This window comes from Cucurbita pepo, chromosome 9 (assembly GCF_057944985.1).
Source record: "Cucurbita pepo subsp. pepo isolate OVF chromosome 9, ASM5794498v1, whole genome shotgun sequence".
NCBI classification, from domain to species: Eukaryota; Viridiplantae; Streptophyta; class Magnoliopsida; order Cucurbitales; family Cucurbitaceae; genus Cucurbita; species Cucurbita pepo.
In genome coordinates, this window is record NC_141806.1 from 2,397,516 (window position 1) to 2,417,085 (window position 19,570).

Below are 19,570 nucleotides of genomic sequence, written 5' to 3' on the forward strand. Positions count from 1 at the left end.
ACCTAACAAACCAATGTAGAAACCTCTCTCAAGCAGACATGTTTTAAAATTATGAGGTTAATAACGGGCCAAAATGGATAATATCGGCTAGTGGTAGACTTAGGCTGTTAAAAATGGTATCAGGGTCAAACACCAAGCAGTGTGCCAACGAGAACGCTAAGCCCTCAAGAGGGAACGAAACATTTCTTATAAGGGTATAGAAATCTCTCCCTAATAGACGTAGACGACGATACATAACAGGTTAAAACGGGCAATATTTATTAGCGGTGCGTGACTGTTACACGTGTATATAACATATAATAATGATGTTTAAGGCATCTAAGTTTGGAAAGAGTAAGAAGCAAGAAGGTTGAATGATTCAAGATCTAAGTAAGGGGAACAAAAAAACAGGTCCAAAACGTGACGTTAAAGCTTGCCAATAATCTACGCAAAACCCCATCTTTTTCATTATATAGGATCCGATCTATTTCATATTATATAATTAAAAAAAAATAAAAAATAAAAGAACCTGAAAACAACATTATTATATAATAATTATAACAATAATAATAATAATTATTATTCCTTTCGTCTTCCTCTTGAAGTAACTGTATATTATTTAATTTTATAAATAATAAGACTTTGGTTGCCGAAAGAAAAGGAGGAGGAAAAAGACAGTAACTGAAGAAGTAAAAAGCAAAAATAAAAAAAGAAATAATAATAAAAAAGTGTGGTATTTAGTTGTTCGGTGAGGAACTGAAAACCAAGCTGGAAAAAGAAAATCATGGGAAAGTGAAAGAAAAGCAGATGGTTTAATTGGGAATCCAACCAAACAAACCTCTGTGTTTCTTTATTTATTTGTTTTGTTTTGTTTTTTTTTCTTTTTGTTTGTTTGTTTCAGTTTCTGTCTTGTTCCCTTTATTTACTCTTTTTGGTAGCTTCAACCTTAATTTAACTTCTACTATATATATATATATATATTTTCTTCTTTTTAATCTCAATAATCGAAATTAACCCCATAAAATTGTCCTAAATCAATTATGAGTTTTTATGATTTAGCCATTATGAAATCCTAAGTTGATTGGTCGATTGGAGAGGAGAACGACACTATGAGATCACACATCGATTGGAGAGAGAAACGAGTGCCAACTAGGATACTAGGAGATTCCACATTGATTGACGAGAGGAACGAGTATTAGTGAGAATGCTGGGTCTCGAAATGGGGTGGATTGAGATCTCACAGCGGTTGAAGAAATTTTTTTTTTTTTTAATTGAGAATTGTGTACACTAATATGAAGATATATTTTGTTTTATTGTGCAAAACTATTTGTTATACTCGATTTTAAAAGTTTTCTTTAGTTTATAATTCTGTAAAATTAATTAATATAAAAAAAGTATTTTATTATTATTATTATTTTGCTATGATTTATGATTGGCTGAATATTATATTTCTACAAAAATAAAATTAAGAATAATTTGTGTAATTTTTGTATTAAATGTCATTATTTCCATTGACTGATGTAGTGGGCTGTGGCCATCTTAGCCCACTCTGAGAATGAGCTGAAGCCCGTGACTCATGGGCCTCATTGCCCCCAAACTCCAGGCCCATTAACAAGCCATCGTGGGCCTCTTTACCACCCAAACATCAGGCCCATTAACAAGTCATCATGGCCTCATCCACCAAAACTCCAGGCCCATTAACAAATCATCATGGGCCTCATTGCCACCCCAAACTCCAGGCCCATTAACAAATCATCATGGCCTCATTGCCACCCAAACTCCAGGCCCATTAACAAGTGATCATGGGCCTCATTGCCACCCAAACTCCAGGTCCATTAACAAATCATCATGGGCCCAATTGCCACCCAAACTCCAGGTCCATTAACAAATCATCATGGGCCCAATTGCCACCCAAACTCCAGGCCCATTAACAAGACATCATGGGCCTCATTGCCACCCAGACTACAGGCCCATTAACAAGTCATCATGGGCCTCGTTGCCACACAAACTCCCGGCCCATTAACAAATCATCGTGGGCCTAATTGCCACTCGACCTCCAGGCCCATTAACAAGTCATAGTGGGCCTCATTTCCACCCAAACTCTAGGCCCATTAACAAATCATATTCCGTATTTTGTTCTTTGTTGTTGTTTTTTTTTTCTTCTCATGCTTGCAAATAAATTTTATTTTCAAAAATATAAAGAGAATGCTTTAAAAGTAACTAATTTTTATTCATCTATTGTAAATAAAAATACTGTAAATGATAGATTAGGGTCAAGTTTGTTTGTTTGGTAGAACATGTTTGGCTTATTGTCTCGATAAGTCTAGAGATCGAAAGTCGAAATTAACATAAATTTGAATTTAAATTCGATTAAATTGTAAATGACATTATATCAGCTTTCCTTAAATCACTCCAATTAGCTATTATAAATTGAAACTTAATTTTGATGTTCATTTGTTTGGAATGATAATATGAAGTAAGATTGTACACTAAAATAAGAACATATAATAAAAAATTTCCTGTTTTTGGTGAAAATATAAGCTTAAGAATCTAGAGGTTATTAGGAGCGTTGGATTCATAATCAACGGTTATGATCGATCAGATTACGATCGAGGACAATCCAATTTTCCAGAAGCCAATTAATTTCAATATTATGAACAAAAGATATGAGTTAAAGAAGCTTTCAGACTTACATTTTTCTTTTTTTATTTACGTAAAAAATGATGAATCGACCATGCAATTTATCATTTCAATTATACAACGCAAGATAATGGTTCCATATTATCAGAACACAGCGGTACCTACTGAACACTAACCTCACGGCTCCCATCTGTGATATGACATAAAGAACTTACCAAAGATGGATCCGATTTTGCACACTCTACTGAATTAACTGTTACTTCTTTTTTCCTTCTACAGTATCGAGTATGCCCGGATCACTTCAACGATTGGTGCTCGACACAGCGGGCACTTGCCACCTCCACGGACTAACTCATTTGCACATTTTGAACACGTGCACATATGTCCACATCTGCAGTAAGATTTGTGTTTTATGGTTGGCATCTAGATTGATTCCCGTTTTGAAGTAGATAACAGTTCGAAGGCATACCTGTAAAGGAGAGAGTCGATATGGCTGTCACAGCAAACGCAACATGTTCCCTTTCTCACATGGCACCATTTAGAACCGTCCTCTGATGTCTCGGGACCTAGACCTATATCGAGAGGAAATTCGTGATAGATGTTGATTAGAATAGCTCTATAGGCATCCTCTTCAACATATTGCATGAAAATGTAAACTGACCTTTTTCACCAGCAGATCTGTTCAATGCTGCAGAGACTTCTTGTCTCACAGATCGCTGCAACTCCAGTTGCATGTCCATGCAAGCCTCCAACATCCTCTGCATGTGATTCATGCCTTGATGAAGTCTTGCCATGTCTGCTTTCAGGTCGTTGATAAACTCCCATTCCTGCTAAAATCGGTAACGAGCCTAATAAGCACAAACCATCAAGCCAAGACAATCTGGATTCTGATATAAACCAGCTTCAATGCAGGAAACAGGCATAAACAGATATCAAATCGTTCCACATGTAGGTAGAAGTACAATTCTTCTCGAGTAAAGATAACTAGAAGCAATTAAAATGAGACTTGGTTGGTGGTTTTGTGAGATCTCATGTCAGTTGGGGAGGAGAACGAAGCATTCTTTATAAGGGTGTGGAAACCTCTCCCTAGCAGACGCGTTTTAAAAACCTTGAGAGAAAGTTTGAAAGGAAAAGCCCAAAAAGGAAAATATGTGCTAGTAGTGGGCTTGGGGTATTAGAAATGATATCAGAGCTAGTCATTGGGCGAGTATCAGTGAGGATGCTAAGCCCCGAAGGGGGGTAGATTGTGAGATCCCACATCGATTGAAGAGAGGAACGAGTGCCAGCAATGACGTTGAGCCTTGAAGGGGGGTGGATTGTGAGATCCCACATCGGATCGGTTGGGGAAGAGAACGAAACATTCTTTATAAGGGTGTGAAAACCTCTCCCTACGTTTTAAAAATCTTGAGGAAAATCCCGAAATGAAAAGTTCAGAGAAGACAATATCTGCTAGCAGTGACCTTGGGCGGTTACTACCCTTCATCGTAAGAGTGTGCGGTATTTGTGTGTTTATTTTCTACATGTTTTCCGAATCATTGACTAAAATAATTCCCTCCCCATAACAAATATAGCCATGTTAGCCTACTTTATCGACATTGCAGAATCCAAATCCAGAATAAGAATTTAAGAACAAAAAAGGAAAAAAGAAGAAGCAGCTCACAATTTCTGAACGCTGCATGGTATGGCGAGACCAGCTGGTATGATGCAGGTCATGATGCCAAAGTGGTTGAGGTGGAGGAACTGGTGGAGAAGGAAGCACCAAAGAGGGTCTATTTCCAGCATCATTTTGTTCTTCATTCTGTTCATCCCTCCGTTGGTCCTGATCTTGAGGTGGAGAAGCAGGCGTCGGTGTAGGCAAAGTTCTGTGCAAATCCCAATCTATGGGAGCCCGACCCCGCCTATCCACATACGATTGTATTAATTGGTCCAAACTTTCACGGAAACCACTACGAAGAAGGTTCGAAACACTTCTCCTGCAAAAAAAGCAGTATGAAAACATATCTACGCCTGTCAATATGAAAAATACGAATTCGAGAATGATAACCACCTGCCTAAGAGCTCCCTCAGTTCCATACTATAGACGTTATCGTCATCAGGTGGGTGAAACCTGTTGAACCGTCCAACTGGAGCGGACCGACGATTTCTAAAAGGACCAGAGGGCCCCTCCGACCAATTTCCAGCAGCTTCTCGAGCGCCTCTCTCTTGCCAAACCGCAGCAGGTTCTGCAGGATGAGCTTCTCTTCTTTCTGCATTTCCCTGTGTGCTGGGTGGTGACCAAGCATTAGATGAATTTGCCTGCCAGTTTGTCGTCACATCCTCAGCATTATCATCTCTCCATTCAGTGAGTGGGCCAAAGTTTGTCCTTTGCCAGTTTCTTCTATTATCTTCAGTAATTTGCTGGTGCCACTCCCCATCTTCATTTGTAGTTTCTTGCCAATTCATATTCTCAACCTCTGAGTTGCTTTCCATGTTTTCAATTTGATCAGACAGCCGACTGGTTTCGGCTACCTGACTCTCAAGCTGTGACTGTACATATTCTTGCTGGATGTTCTGTGAACCATTTGTTTGACCTCGATCGTTTCTCGAATCATTCATGTCGCTGTTAGTTGCATTATCAGATTGGCCGTCTGCTTGACCACGAACAATATTTTCCAATCTAGAGCGGAATCCCTCCCTGCGCCAAAATAATATACATATAAACTATACCGTTCGCAAAATAATTATAATTCTTTACAAACTCAGCACAGATCAGAAATCAGAAATCGAATTTCTAGGAATGTTAAGGACATTCCACCAAAACGACACAGATAGATGAAAACGCTTACCTATTTTCACAACACAGTGTAAACACAGAACGAAACGAAACGAATCATCCTCACAAGATGACATACCTTAAACCAGAAACAGTGTGTCGCTGCTGTAATTGAACTATCTCACTTGCTGCCATGGAAGGTGGCCGCTCCTCTTCAACAGTTCTTTCATTTCTCAAAAATCTACCTCTAAGTAATGACTGGGGAAATATACAGGATTAGTGGTCATGTAACAATATCTAATGGACCAATGGGATGCGGAAGAGATAACTAGAAAGTAAGCATAGCTAAAAATTATCATCAAAATTGTGATACAATTATGATACCTATCATAAAAGTGTTATAAAATTACTTTCTATGTCCTAAAAGAGCTTCGCATTTAAAAGAAGCAGGATGCAGTATAAATGTGAACAGTCAAACTCAAAAAGGAAAAACTCATATAAGTCCAAAGTCTGCAAATAAAGTCCCAATTGGTTTTTTGACCGAGCCGAAACCCAACTGTAACAGCCCAAACCCACCGCTAGCAAATATTGTCCTCTTTGGGGAGGAATTCCCTCAAGGTTTTTAAGACGCGTCTACTAGGAAGAGGTTTCCACACCCTTATAGGAATGTTTCGTTCTCCTCTCCAACCGATGTGAGATCTCACAATCCACCCCCTTGGGGGCCCAACGTCCTCACTGGCACACCACCCGGTGTCTGGCTCTAATACCATTTGTAACCGCTTAAGCCTACCACTAGCAAATATTGTCCTCTTTGGGCTTTCCCTTCTGGGCTTCAGGTTTTTAAAACACATCTACTAGGGAGAGGTTTCCACACCCTTATAGGGAATGTTTCATTCTTCTCTCCAAACGATGTGGGATCTCACAATTTTAGTTTTAAGCGAAGGTGAACTAGTATATTGAATGGTAGAATAAATAAAACAACATTCACACTTGGCAGCTGACCTGGATGCGGTTGCGATGGGCAAAGTCCGAAACGGCTCGATGCTCCAAAAGCCCTTGAAGTTCCCTCTGTCTTTCCCTCTCTATCCTTACAAGTAAATCAAGTATTGCTTGTCTTCCTCGCAGCCTTAACAAGTCTCTGCGGATGTGTTCATTTTGGCCTTCATCCTGTTCAGCTACCAATTCATCACGGCCTCTATCAACTTGAGCACCACCTCCGGTCCCTCGATCCTCCCTCCTTTCACCACGACTTCCTCTTTGTTGACTGGTCATTTGTACCCATTCCCTAACAATCCTGACTCGCTCACGTTCTGTTTCCCCAAGCCATTCAGCTCTGGATCTTGAGCTTCTCTCAGAAACATTTGGTGATGGATCCGTAATTCCACTCTCCATCCATCCCCGAACGATTTGCCTCACTCTTTCCCTCTCAACTTCACCAAGATCAGGAGATTGTTCTCTGCTAGAAACATTATTTTCATCCCTCACATGCTGTGATGCAATTTGTTCATGATTCCATGCCCCAAAATCGTTCTCACTCTCACTTGCATCCACCAAGCTTCCCTGATTCTCACTCGCCCGACTATCAGACATATTTGTACTGGACATATTGGTAGAAGAATCAACACTTGTTTGCTGCCTCAACCTTTCCCTGACCCTCTCACGAGCCCGATTTAATACATGGTCATCCTCCAGCCCCCTCCACATCTGTAATATTGCAGAAGCTTGTGTGGTCGGAGTCTCAACGGTAGTCTGCTGCCTTGAAGTTGGAGACTCAGACTCCCTTAAAAAAGATGAATCAAGCATTGAAACCGTATGCAATCTTGCAAGTGCCATCAACTCAGATTCACGATTTCTCCTCTCAATTGTTGTTATCATTTCCTGTGCCTGCCGAGCAGCCCAGCGGCTCAAAATCCGAGAGTGGCGACGTCGTGCAGCTGAAGACTCTGCTAAATCATCACCCTCAAGATCAGACCGCCTTCTCCTCCGTAGAAGCTGATCACCTTCTTCTTCCTCAACTTCATGATTGGCAGCAGAACTACATGAAGCAAATGGAATACATTCATCCAGGTGCCCACGCATTAACTCCTCCAGTCCACGCTCTAATTCCGCTCGGGCACCACTAGAATCAGCCTTCTGTTGTAGCGGTTGATAATCCGTCATGCTCTGCAATCTCCAACCCAACTGCCACCATCATGCACAAAACAAAACCTTAAACCTTCTATCAAAATTAACAACACCATTAATCCTTATCCCTTCCACCCCAAACAAACAAAATCACCACAACACAAAACCAGCCCTAACAATATCTTCAACCAATAGATGAACATGAGCTAAAGCTACGCAATCGGATTGAATCCCAGCAGGCTCCACAACAAACAATCAAACAACAATAGAATCCGAAGAATCAAATCGTCGAAACTGAAACTGAAATGAAGATCCGACAAGAACATTGCACATCCAGACAGAATTAAATTAGTTCGAAATCATAAACAGTAGAATTGGAAAGAAAACAAAACGACGACAGGAATTAAAACGAGAAAATTAGGCAAAAATAGTAGGAAGGATGAGATTCACGGACAAATACATACCTACGAAGCTCTTTCCACGTTCGTTTCCCGACCCAGTATGAGAAACAAAACCCTAAAATTCCTCATCACAAACAACGATAGAAAAAAAAACTGAAAATGGCGAGAGAATTACACAGAGAAGTTGTAGAAGAAGATGCAGAGAGAAAAGGAGAGATCAAAACAGAGAATGATGTGAAAATTTATAAATTTGCTTGTTAGAGAGAGAATGTTCGGAGCAAGCGAGCGAGCGATGAGGAGAGAGAGAGAGAGAGAGAGAGAGAAAGAGAGTTGTTCGTTCTGATTTTATCACTATTTTTTGTTTTATTTATTTTTTCTGTTTTTTTATGAGACCAAGCGACTCCGGGGAGGAGAGCGGAAACCGCCGACCTACCAGGAATTGCCACGTCATTTTTAATTTCCCCTTTCTCGCGCCTTGTTTTTTTTTTTTTTTTTTTTTAATTTCTTTTGTGGCCATGTTTATAATTAATTCATAATTCCTTTTTTTAAAAAAACTAAATTAAATATACTTTATCCAAATTAATTAGTTTCTCATTAACAATTAACCATTTAAAAAAAAAACTAAAAACAATCATTTTAAATAATAAAAAAAACAAAGAGTAATTTTATTGATTTAATTTAATTTTTAATATTTAAATTGACTAATTAACTAATTTCATGATAAAATATTAACATTCCCTAAATATTATATAAAACAATTACTTCACTATATATTTAATTAAAAAAAAAAAACCTCAAATCCTCTCTTGGGTTAGAGAAAAAGTCAAGCATTTAAATTTAAAATCATTTTTATAATAAAAAAAAATATGGATAATAAGAGGACAATGAAGAATTAATTGTTCTAAAAAATAATTTGATTTTAATTCAACACATAATCTTTTAAAAATTCTACCTATCAAAGTCCAATACAATTTATATATATTTTTCATATTTTTAAATTAGTTTCTTTATAATTAAGCAATGAAAATTAAACATTTTAAATTTTATGAACTATAAAAATCAATTAATTATGAAGTAAATATATTAATTATAATTGCAATTTATTTATTTGGTTTTTTTTCCTTTTAAGTCAAAAATTAAAAACTATTATTTCTTATATTTTCTAACATATAGAATTTAAAAATATTATGGATAAAATAAAAATAATAATTAAAAATTGCAATTACAAAACATTAATTTTTAAAAATAGAAAGCCAAGAACGCAATAAAAATAAATATTAAATAAATTATTGGGCACATAAAAAAAAATTACTTAATTGGATATGGAGCATATTTTGTCGTATTGAGGTGGGTTTCATTAAATTAAGGAATTAAAATAAATTATTTAGTGATATTTGTCCCACTTTTTTTCTTTTTACTAAAAATAAATAAATAAATATCATAAAAAGCTTTCAAGCAAAGGGTGTAATATATATTCGAAAGTATCATTAATAAGTCATAATTATAGGTTAAGATGCAATTTTCAAATGTGATTTATCATTACATCTTGTATTTATTGCGCATGATTTGTATAATAATGAAATAAATCTATATTATAATTAATATTCACTTTATTATAAGTTTTTTATTTAAAAAATCAAATTTGAATTTAAATTTATCGGGATGTAATTTTTACTTTTTATTTAATTTCCACTGACCTACTCACTAGTTTAAAAAAATGGTATAAAAATAAACGGATTAAATTTTAAAAATAAAGTTTTTATTTTCACAAAAATTAATTTGTCTAGTGCATAAATTAACCCGGTCAAAATTTATAATTTTCAACAAAAAAAAACTATAATATTGATTTATCTAATTTTTTTATTAATTTATTGGAGGTTAAAATTATAATACTTTAAATATTTGAGGTTAAAATTACAATATTTATTTAAGTTTGAGTTTCATATTGAAAGTTGAGGACGAAATTTTATTTTTTTTCTTTTCTAAATTTTTTTAAATAATTAAGTTTAATTGCAAAAATTCCTTTATTATTTTAAAATTGCCAAAACTATACCAATACAGTAAAAATTCTTTAAAATTTTAAATTAACGATATCTGTTATGATCGCACAATGCACACACTCGATCTCAAAGAACAGGATAGAGAAAATGTAATGAGAATATTAATTAAAAGATTTGTATTGATCACTACAGCTACATAGACCATACATTTTCAAATCTGTGAGGGATATATATATATATATATATATATGACAATTTAGTCGGTTGCTAACCGTTGACTAAGCTATAAATAAACTCTATAGTTTAAATAATTTTTGGTATATTTTTTTAATAATTTGTTGCATTAAATTTAGATTCACAATTATGAGATATTTAATGCTCCTTGGAGTAGAAATTGGGGAGGACAATAAATTAAAAAAAAGGTAAAAATGAAGCCTAATTAAATAACCTAATTTTGGTGAGATGTAAATTCTGTTAATTATGGGAATTTGTTTGGAAAATTAATTGTGGTTGATTTTTTTTTTTTTAATGTTTTAATAAATTAGACAATTATTTTTTATAAAACTGAAATAAATTACACTAACTAACTAACCATAAAATTTGAAACTAATTTCCTTTCTTGTAAATTGCTTTCAATTTATGGATTTAAAGTCTTGAAACTAATTTCTTTTTAAATCTTGATTTATAATATATATTGATTTTTTTTTTAAAAATAACTCAAAATTAATTATGATCCTCTGGAAATGAGAGATATATAAAAAAAAGTTAAAAAATACCGTTAAATTTTTAAAAGTTTACCTTAATTTTTTTTGTTTGTTATAATGGATGCTTCTTTATCTCCTCTACAACATATGTTAGGTTTCACAGTCCATCCCACTTGGGGCCCAATATCCTCGTTGACATACTGATGTCTAGCTCTGATACCATTTATAACAGTTGACATACTGTTTGGTGTCTAGTTCTGAGAAAATTCAAAACTTTAAATAAAAACATTAAATTATTATATTATATCTAATTCACCAACAATTTTATATAATACAGTTTAAAAAGACTTGTTCATCTAAACCCACCGCTAGAAAAATTCAAAACTATAAATAAAAATATTAAATTATTGTTATATTATATCTAATTCACCAACAATTTTAAATAATATAGTTTAGAGAGAAATAAATATTAAAATTAATCTAGTAATTAAGTCTTATTTTAATGGATAAACAATAAATAAAGTAACTTTTTACTTCTTTTATATTAAATACGATAGCCATTGTGATTTGAAAAGTGATTGCACGGTGCCGTAGTCATTGCTTGTATAACACGTGTTGTTTATGACCGCATGCCCATTCTGAAATATTTTACTTAATTTTCGTGTTAGTTAGTTGTTTGTTATTTGTATTATTATAGTTTATGTGCGTACGACTCTGCGTTGAAATGATGTTTATGTAGGGAGATGCGACTAGTTGTCAATTCTTATTATTCTAGCTATATGCTAGCAATGTCGTTGTTGTCCCTTATAACTTGCTAGCTCGTAACATTACTTTCTCAAAATGATTTTCCAATTTTTTCTCTAACCTGGTTTTCTAAAATTATTTTATAAGAGTGGTGTTGAAGGCTTGAGCATACGTTTTTCGTGTCAATAGCAACTTTGAGATCTCATATTGGTCGGATAGAGAAATGAAACATTGTTTATAAGGGTGTGGAAACCTCTCCCTAGTGGACACATTTTAAAAATCGCAAAGCTGATGCTGATATGTAACGAGCCAAAACGGACAATATCTACTAGCGGTGGGCTTGGACTATTACAAATGGTATTAGTACTAGACATTGGGCGGTGTGCAAGCGAGAACGTTGGGTCCTCAAGGGAGATAGATTGTGAGATCTCACATCGGTTGGAGAGTAAAACGAAATATTTCTTACAAGGGTGTGGAAACCTCTCCTTAAAAAATGTGTGTTTAAAATCGTGAGGCTGACAGTGATAAATAACGGGTCAAAGCAGACAGTATTTGCTAGCGATGACCTTGAGCTATTATAAATAATTTTAGAGTCAGACACACCAAACCGTGTACCAATGAGGACGCTGGGCCCCTAAGGGAGGTGGATTGTGTGAGATCTCATATCCCTTGGAGAGGAGAACGAAACATTCTTTATAAGGGTGTAGAAATTTCTCCCTAACAGACACATTTTAAAACCGTGAGATTGATGATGATACGTAACAGGCCAAAGTGGACAATATCTGCTAGCGGTGAGCTCAAGCTATTACAAATGCTATCAGAATTAGACACCAAACCGTATGCCAACAAAGACGTTGGGCCCATCAGAGAGGTAAATTGTGAAAAATACCATAACTTTTCAGGAGAGAGAAAGAGGGGTAAAGTTGAAGAGAGAGAATAGGCAGTTATAGAGTAAGACAAGACCATGATTTTCCTCTTTTTTACTCTTAAAAAAAGTAGTTTTCTTTCTCTTTTTTTTCCCTACTTTTTCCTTCTTTCTCTTTCTAACTTTTAATTTCAATTACTTTTTCTTTCTTTTTAATATTCCATTCAATTACATTTCAAGGCTTGGTGATCACGCTTTTTAAAAATTAACTTTTTAACTTTATTTTCATACAAGGGTAAAATCGTCTTTTCCTATACGGTAATATAGGTCATTTAACTTTAAAATATATAGAATAAATCTCTATTTATTTTATTTTTAATAATTTTTTTAACTTAAACCCATATTTAATAAATCTTAAAACTTTCAATTTTGGAGTAAATTTTTGACTTATTATTGAACCCATAATTTAATAGAAACTTATTGATTATTTTTTAAAAAAATATGGACGCATTAGACAACGATAAAGGAAAGTTTAAAGACTATGACTCGAACTAGATCGAATTTGAGGTTAATTAGGTAATAACGCACATGGGTTTTCTTTAAGAACATTATATAATATTGAAATGGGATGCTAAAGCTTTATTCGAGTGACGTGGGTTGGAATCAAAAGCCCACCTAACCAATTATTTTTTTCCCATTTTCTTAATCATTGCCATTTTGGGTTAATTTTTTAATTTCTTTTTATGAACAAAGATTTTCAAGTGGATTAATTATTATTAAAAAATAATTTAATAATTACCCATTCAAGTTTAGCTCAATTGAAAAAATAAAAAATAATAATTTTTAAACTTTTTTTAATTTAAATGTATTTTTGAAAATTTAAAGATATTTGTTTAATAATTTATTTTAAAATAATGGTCCCTAGAGAGAGAATTGAAGGCTAAAGGGCAAATTAAATATATTATAGTATCTTATCCTAAAGTGGAACATTCAAGCGTGTCAGGTGCTTGATTCAGCATGCTGACAAAAAGTGGAGAATGTTTCTCGTGGGTGGCACGTGCCATGCCGCTCCACCTTTAGCTCCGACATTCGCCATCCAAGTTTCCTTGGGACGAAGGAAAAAACAAACCCCTAGTTTTGTAAACTAATCAAAATTAGAGTAGAAGAAAAAACCCGTTTGAGAAGGAAGGCAAGATCTCGGTGGAGAAGAGAACAAAACATTTCTTATAAAGACATGAAAATCTCTCCCTAATAGATGCGTTTTAAAATCATGAGATTGACAAAGATACATAACAAGTTAAGGCGGACTATATCTGCTAGCAGTGGGCTCAAGTTGTTACAAATGGTACTAGAGCTAGACATCGGAGGTGTGCCAATGAGGACGTTGGACCGTAAGAGGAGTGGATTGTGAGATCCAACGTTAGTTGAAAAGGAAAACACGATACGTTTTGGGTCAAAGCAGACACTATCTGCTTGCAGTGAGCTTAGATTGTTATAACGAACTATAATTTTTTTTTTCTCCCAATATATTCTAGTAAATTTTGTTCGTGCCCACATCTTTTCTAAAGTTTTTAGTACATTAAAATCGATCTTAAATTTTTCATAGTTTAATTCAAATCAATTGATACTCGAACCTAATTTAATTAATTAAATATATATTTTAGACTGAGAAAATAAGTAAACAACGAAAATAAAGAAATGATGGGTATTCATATTAAATAATTTTTCAAAAAAAAAAAAAAAAGAAATTAGGCATCAATCAATCAAGTGTCCATTAAAAAGCAGACAAGTTCGTTGGGTTAAAAAACAGGGAAGTGAATTCAAGGCTAAATTTTGTCATGTGAATTAGAGAGTGAATCCTATGTGGTTGAAAAGATGGGTCAATATGATATCATTCACTTCGAATCTAAATTAACATCCACGTGACCTTGTTGTTAATTTCACCTAAGAATATTAAACTACTATGATTTTATCTAGTGATCATAATAGTTGTATAAATAAAAGATATGATAACGACGGTTGAAAATTTAGTATCTTAGAGTTAACCTGACACAAATCTAATAGGATCGGTCGATTGTTCCATAAGAATAATCAATGTGCATAGAATCTAACTTGGACATTCACAAATATCGGAAAAATTACCTATAATAATTCAAGTCCACCGCTATCAAATGTTGTCCGCTTCAGCCTGTTACATATCATTGTCAGTCTCACGATTTTAAAAAGCGTATACAAGGAAGAGGTTTCCACACCCTTACAATGAATGTTTCATTCCCATCTCCAACTGATGTGAGATATCACAATTCACCCCATTAGGGACCCAACAGTCTCAATATCACAATTCACCCCATTAGGGACCCAACAGTCTCATTAACACATCGCCTGAAGTCTGACTCTAATACAATTTGTAATAAGTCAAGCCGACCGCTAGCAGATATTTTTCTCTTTGGATTTTTCCTCCAAGGGTTCCCCTTAAGGTTTTAAAACTCGTCCACGAGGAAAAGGTTTCTACACCATTATAAGGAATGTTTCGTATCCCTCTCCAGCCAACTTGGAATCTCAAATCACCCAAATACATTCCTTTCATTTTGTTTTGAGATTGATGAGCTGTCGAACCAATTTGTGGGAATTTTGACTCATTTCACGAGACAAAAAAAATCATCTCGTTAGATTTGGTTGCCAAGGCGGGTCAGACGGGTCAGGTTTTTAAATCATGAGTAGGTTGCCATGATTGGATATTGAACTAGCTAGGTTTTTATACGGATGAAAATGTAAAGGGCCTGCAAAAGCCCACGCAGGAGGAGGAGGGTTGTGGTTAGAGGGAACATGTGATGTGTGACATTGTTTTTAAACCGAGCGTTGGATGTTTGGTCGTTAACGATAGAAAATTTTGGGAACCAGTTACCAATTTACCAATTTACCAATTTGAGTGTAGTAACAGTCCAAGCCCACAACTAGTAGATATTATTCGTTTTGGTTCGTTACATATCATCGCTAGCCTCACGGTTTTAAAACGTGTCTACTAGAAAGATTTCCACACCGTGACAAATCGGAGGTGGGTAATGAATATTATTTCCATCCACTAAGTTTTTGATCTAATATGAAATATACCTTTCCCTTCCAAATGAAATAGCAGCAGCCACATTGATTAAACAGGGCAGAAAAATGCTAAACACATATCATTTCATGACAACAATCTCTAGAAAAGAAGGTAATGGGAAGGCAAGAAAGCTATAGACTCGGGAGATAATACTCTATTTATGCAGCAAACACAGTAAGGATCAAAGTTCTCAAATGTTTATCCTACTTCCCAAAGGAAAATTTCCATCACGAGCTCAGTATTCGGCCATGTATAATCCATGATGCTGATAAAAGACTTTCCCAATTTGCAATGATGAAGGTATAACTATAGGAAGTGAAATTTTAGATACTTTACACCAAGATATAGTTTGGTAAATAACATTGTCGAAAAGTTTTATGTAGGTCTGTGTCTAGATTCCAAAAGGAAGTCATGATGAGATTTTTCTATAACAAGGCTTTTGCATTCTTAAAAGGGTGGTACGTTAAAGCCACCTCCAAAAGTTCCTTTACCTCTCTTGAAAATATGAAATTGCCATCCAAATATATTGAAAATAATTGTCCGAAAATTCTGAGCTTAGAAAAAATGGCGTCAGGTGTCCATGAGCTTAAAAGGGTTGCACCAACTGAAGTTAACTAGACTGAGAAGGGGCAAAATTTGGAGGCAAACTCACTAGTGCAGCTAATACAGCCATGGCTTCTGCATCTTTATGACATCTTTATGACGGAGATTACACCATTAGGGAGTTGGGAACGGAAATTTTTTTTTGAACTCGTCTAAGCTTACTCGATATAGAATCACTTTGGATGATTAGTGTTTTGGTTCATATTATTACCGTTACTAGGGAGACCATAAGAATTGTTCATTTTCTTGAGGGTTTTGGTCAACCAAATAGCAACAGATAAAACAAACGAGCTGCCTCGCATGAGCTGACTTCCAACGCTTTAACAATTATGTCAGAATTGGTAGTTGTGAGAAATTTTATAATTTAATCGAAGTGAGGTGACAGACACGAGGAGAAGTCTTTCTTTATTCAAGTCAAATAAGGAACCACCCAAGAAACAGAGGGATTTGGGAACAGATCAGAAATAGGCTCAAGAACATCAAATGAAAACGGCAGTCAACATGAATAACTTTTTTCCCCCACATGCATGTCACAATCAATTAACAAATCATAATGCAACTGATCGACAGCATAAAATGTTTACCGACCGACAGATAAATGGCTTGCATGCTTAGTTGACCAAGAATTAGCTTACAAATGGAGAAAGAACAGGGGCTGGCTATAAACTTTTAAAGACTAAAAAATTGGAAGCCCTGGTTGTTCAACCGGCTGCATCGCAAGTAGTTTAATCATGCCAAAGGGCAAAGCAAAAAAGGGCATTTCTCACAGATGAAAGGGAAAACGGGAGGAAAGAGATGGATCATAAATCATCGTGACATTGACCTTTTCAGAGATTTTGAATATGGTGATCATCTATGGAAAGACTATAACAGCTGCTACCATCCCCCGACAAATTTTCAATAGTGACGTGTAAACTACATTTTCTCAAATACCAATTACGTGAGATTTTACATTGGTTAGGAGGAGAAGAAAGCATTCTTTATAAGGGGAAGGTCGTAGAGGAAAGCCCAAAGATAACAATATCTATCAGCGGTGGGTTTGAGCTATTACAAATGGTATCAGAGTCAAGTTCCGGACGATATGCCAGCGAAGAGGCTGAGCTCCAAAGGGGGTGCATTGGGGGTTCCACATCGATTGAAGAAGAGAACGAGTGCCAACGAGGACGCTGGACCCTAAAGGGGTGGATTGTGCGATTCATATCAGTTGGAAAGGAGAACGAAGCATTATTTATAAGGACGTGGAAACCTCTTTTGAGGGTAAGTCCGAAAGGAAAAACCCAAAGATGACAATATCTGCCAGCGGTGGGTTTAGGCTATTACAAATGGTATGGGCGATGTGTCAACAAGGAGGCTGAGTTCCGAAGGAGGTGGACACGAAGTGGTATGCCAACAAGGACGCTGGCGGGAGTGGATTGGGGATCCCACATTGATGGAGAAGAGAATGAGTGCTAGTAAGGACATTAGACCCCAAAGGAGTGAATTGTGAGATTTCACTTTGATTGTAGAGGAGAACGAACGATTATTCATAAGGACGTGGAAAATTCTCTTGAGGGTAAGTTCAAAAGGAAAAGCCTAAAGATACCGTGTCCAAAAGGAAAAACCTAAAGATACCGTATCTACTGGCAGTGAATTGGGCGGTTACAAGTCAAAATCCTCAAACTATTCCAAAATTAAAGAAAACACGCAGTCAATTTCATGTTTCGTTGTAATGAAAAATGAATGAAAATCCCAATTTACCGATTCTCAGCCATCAATTTGACCATTCCTCGAGGCTGCCATTGCCAAAACCTAGAGCTGTCACAGAAGAAAAAACGAAGACAACAAAATCAAACACCAGAATAAATAAGAAAACAACTAGAAACTAAAAGATTCAGAAGAAATATAAATATATTTATATATTAAAACATCCTGCAACCTTGCCAGAGAAGATCTCGAACCGATTGGCCGCGAACTTCATAGAACTCCCCGACGTAAATTCGATCAATTCAAAGTACCTAGGATAAGAAAAAAAAACCGTATGAAACCGAACTCCGAATTGACCCTCGCGAATTAATTACAGGCTCCGATCGGATCCCTAGAACATGCAACGAACCGGAATTTGTGGGTCAATACCTCAAAAATCCCCGCCATTGCGCAAGTTGGAGGTTGGAGCTCTGCTCTAGTTGTTGAGACTTTCAATAAATTATTGATTCAAAATATTCCCTCCTTTTTAAATTAACCCACGAATTTATATTTAAAATAAAAGTATATTAATTTTTTAATTTTTTTGTCTTAAAATTGACCTATCAATCACGAAATGAAACATTATTGAAGCACATTTTAAAATTTTGAAATTTATTAGATATAAAATATAAAATTTAATTTTTCAAAAGTTAATGAATTTATTAATATCCTTTATTAATTTAATTAATCAAGTTGAATTCCAAACGTGTTCGTGCCTTTGTTGAATTAATTACGAGAAATTAAGCATTGAAATTAAAATAGATGCTAGAATATAATATTTAAAAGCTGACCGACATAACACAACATAAATCTTATAATTGATATTTGATTATTTGATAATTACTTACGTGGTCGATTGTTTTATTTAAAATATTAATTGTATAGAAATAAAAGGTTATTCGTGTTATTGTGAATAATATATAGTTGTCATAAAAAAATCGTAAAAGTTTATAATATATGATAAGATTTTGTCATCGTATCTAGACCGTACTATCGATATGACAGACGTTATAATAGTGATAAATGATTTGGTCAAAATCGTTCATGTAAAGACATATGAGCTATGAATCACAACAATGCATCTTTATAAGACTGTACCATAAAATATTTTATTTTTTAATTTTCTAATTGAGAATATTAATCCTGAGTTCGGCTTTGCGTTGGACAAGCATGACAGATGTCCTAGTCTTACTTGTTCAGGTCGGTTGACAGGGATGTCAACCAATTAAGCGAGGGAGGATGTCACGGTCGTGCATGTTGTCAATGCCCGCATGACAGATATCTCGGTCTTGCTTGTCCAGGACGTGTTGTCCATGGTTGCATGCCCGTTCTAAACCCCTTTTACATGCTTTCATCTTAGAACGGGCATACACCCTCATACTGACCTAATATGAAATGGTAAAAACCTATCTAATATTCAATTGAAATAAAAATATTATTAATCTTGATTAATCCTGAGTTCGGCTTTGCTTTGGACAAGCATGACAGATGTCCTAGTCTTGCTTGTTCGGGTCGGTTGACAGGGACATCAACCAATTGAGTGGGGGAGGATGTCACGGTCATGCATGTTGTCAATGCCCGCATGACAGATATCCCGGTCTTGCTTGTTCAGGACATGTTGTCCATGGTTGCATGCCTGTTCCAAACCCTTTTTACATGATTTCATTTTAGAACGGTCATACATGATCGTACTGACCCAATATAGAATGGTAAAGACGTATCTAATATTCGATTGAAATAAAAATATTATTAATCTTGATTAACCATTATATTCATTTATTAGTTTTAATTGGTTGAATTTACTAAAATCAACTATGATTAAACATTACATTTATTGGTAATTTCATGAACTAGATGTTTTCTAATTACTAAAATCAACTGTCATTAAACATTACATTTAATACGAGGTTAAATGTTTTTAAAGTTAATTAATTAA

At 35.1% G+C, this 19,570-nt stretch overlaps 1 protein-coding gene and 1 long non-coding RNA gene across 4 annotated transcripts; both read right to left on the bottom strand.

The window, feature by feature from the left end:
- Positions 1–2,646: 2,646 nt before the first annotated feature.
- On the bottom strand, positions 2,647–8,228 carry LOC111801746 (RING/U-box superfamily protein). 3 transcript variants are annotated; one of them, XM_087127124.1, is made up of 8 exons: positions 7,960–8,228; positions 6,374–7,534; positions 5,511–5,629; positions 4,667–5,293; positions 4,280–4,592; positions 3,281–3,449; positions 3,089–3,191; positions 2,647–3,010 (listed from the first exon to the last, which is right to left on the bottom strand). In XM_087127124.1, exons 2-8 carry the CDS (start codon positions 7,529–7,531, stop codon positions 2,893–2,895), a joined length of 2,607 nt encoding a protein of 868 aa, XP_086983250.1. In that variant the 5' UTR covers positions 7,532–7,534; positions 7,960–8,228; the 3' UTR covers positions 2,647–2,892. The 3 variants fall into 3 exon arrangements, with proteins under 3 accessions (XP_086983250.1, XP_086983251.1, XP_086983249.1); XM_087127125.1 differs by having other exon boundaries at positions 3,281–3,446; positions 6,374–7,552; XM_087127123.1 differs by having other exon boundaries at positions 6,374–7,552.
- A 6,016-nt stretch (positions 8,229–14,244) lies between these two features.
- LOC111801559 (uncharacterized) lies at positions 14,245–18,109 on the bottom strand. The gene is made up of 4 exons (XR_002816152.2): positions 18,025–18,109; positions 17,828–17,906; positions 17,650–17,706; positions 14,245–14,397 (listed from the first exon to the last, which is right to left on the bottom strand). It is a non-coding gene; the product is annotated as an uncharacterized LOC111801559 (long non-coding RNA).
- Positions 18,110–19,570: the final 1,461 nt, after the last annotated feature.

Coding starts and splice junctions, on each gene's coding strand:
- LOC111801746 (XM_087127124.1), bottom strand. CDS start 7,531: ATGACGGATTATCAACCGCTACAACAGAAGGCTGATTCTAGTGGTGCC. Junction 5,630..6,373: donor CCCATCGCAACCGCATCCAG/GTCAGCTGCCAA, acceptor ATATTTCCCCAG/TCATTACTTAGAGGTAGATT. Junction 3,450..4,279: donor CCATGCAGCGTTCAGAAATT/GTGAGCTGCTTC, acceptor TACCGATTTTAG/CAGGAATGGGAGTTTATCAA.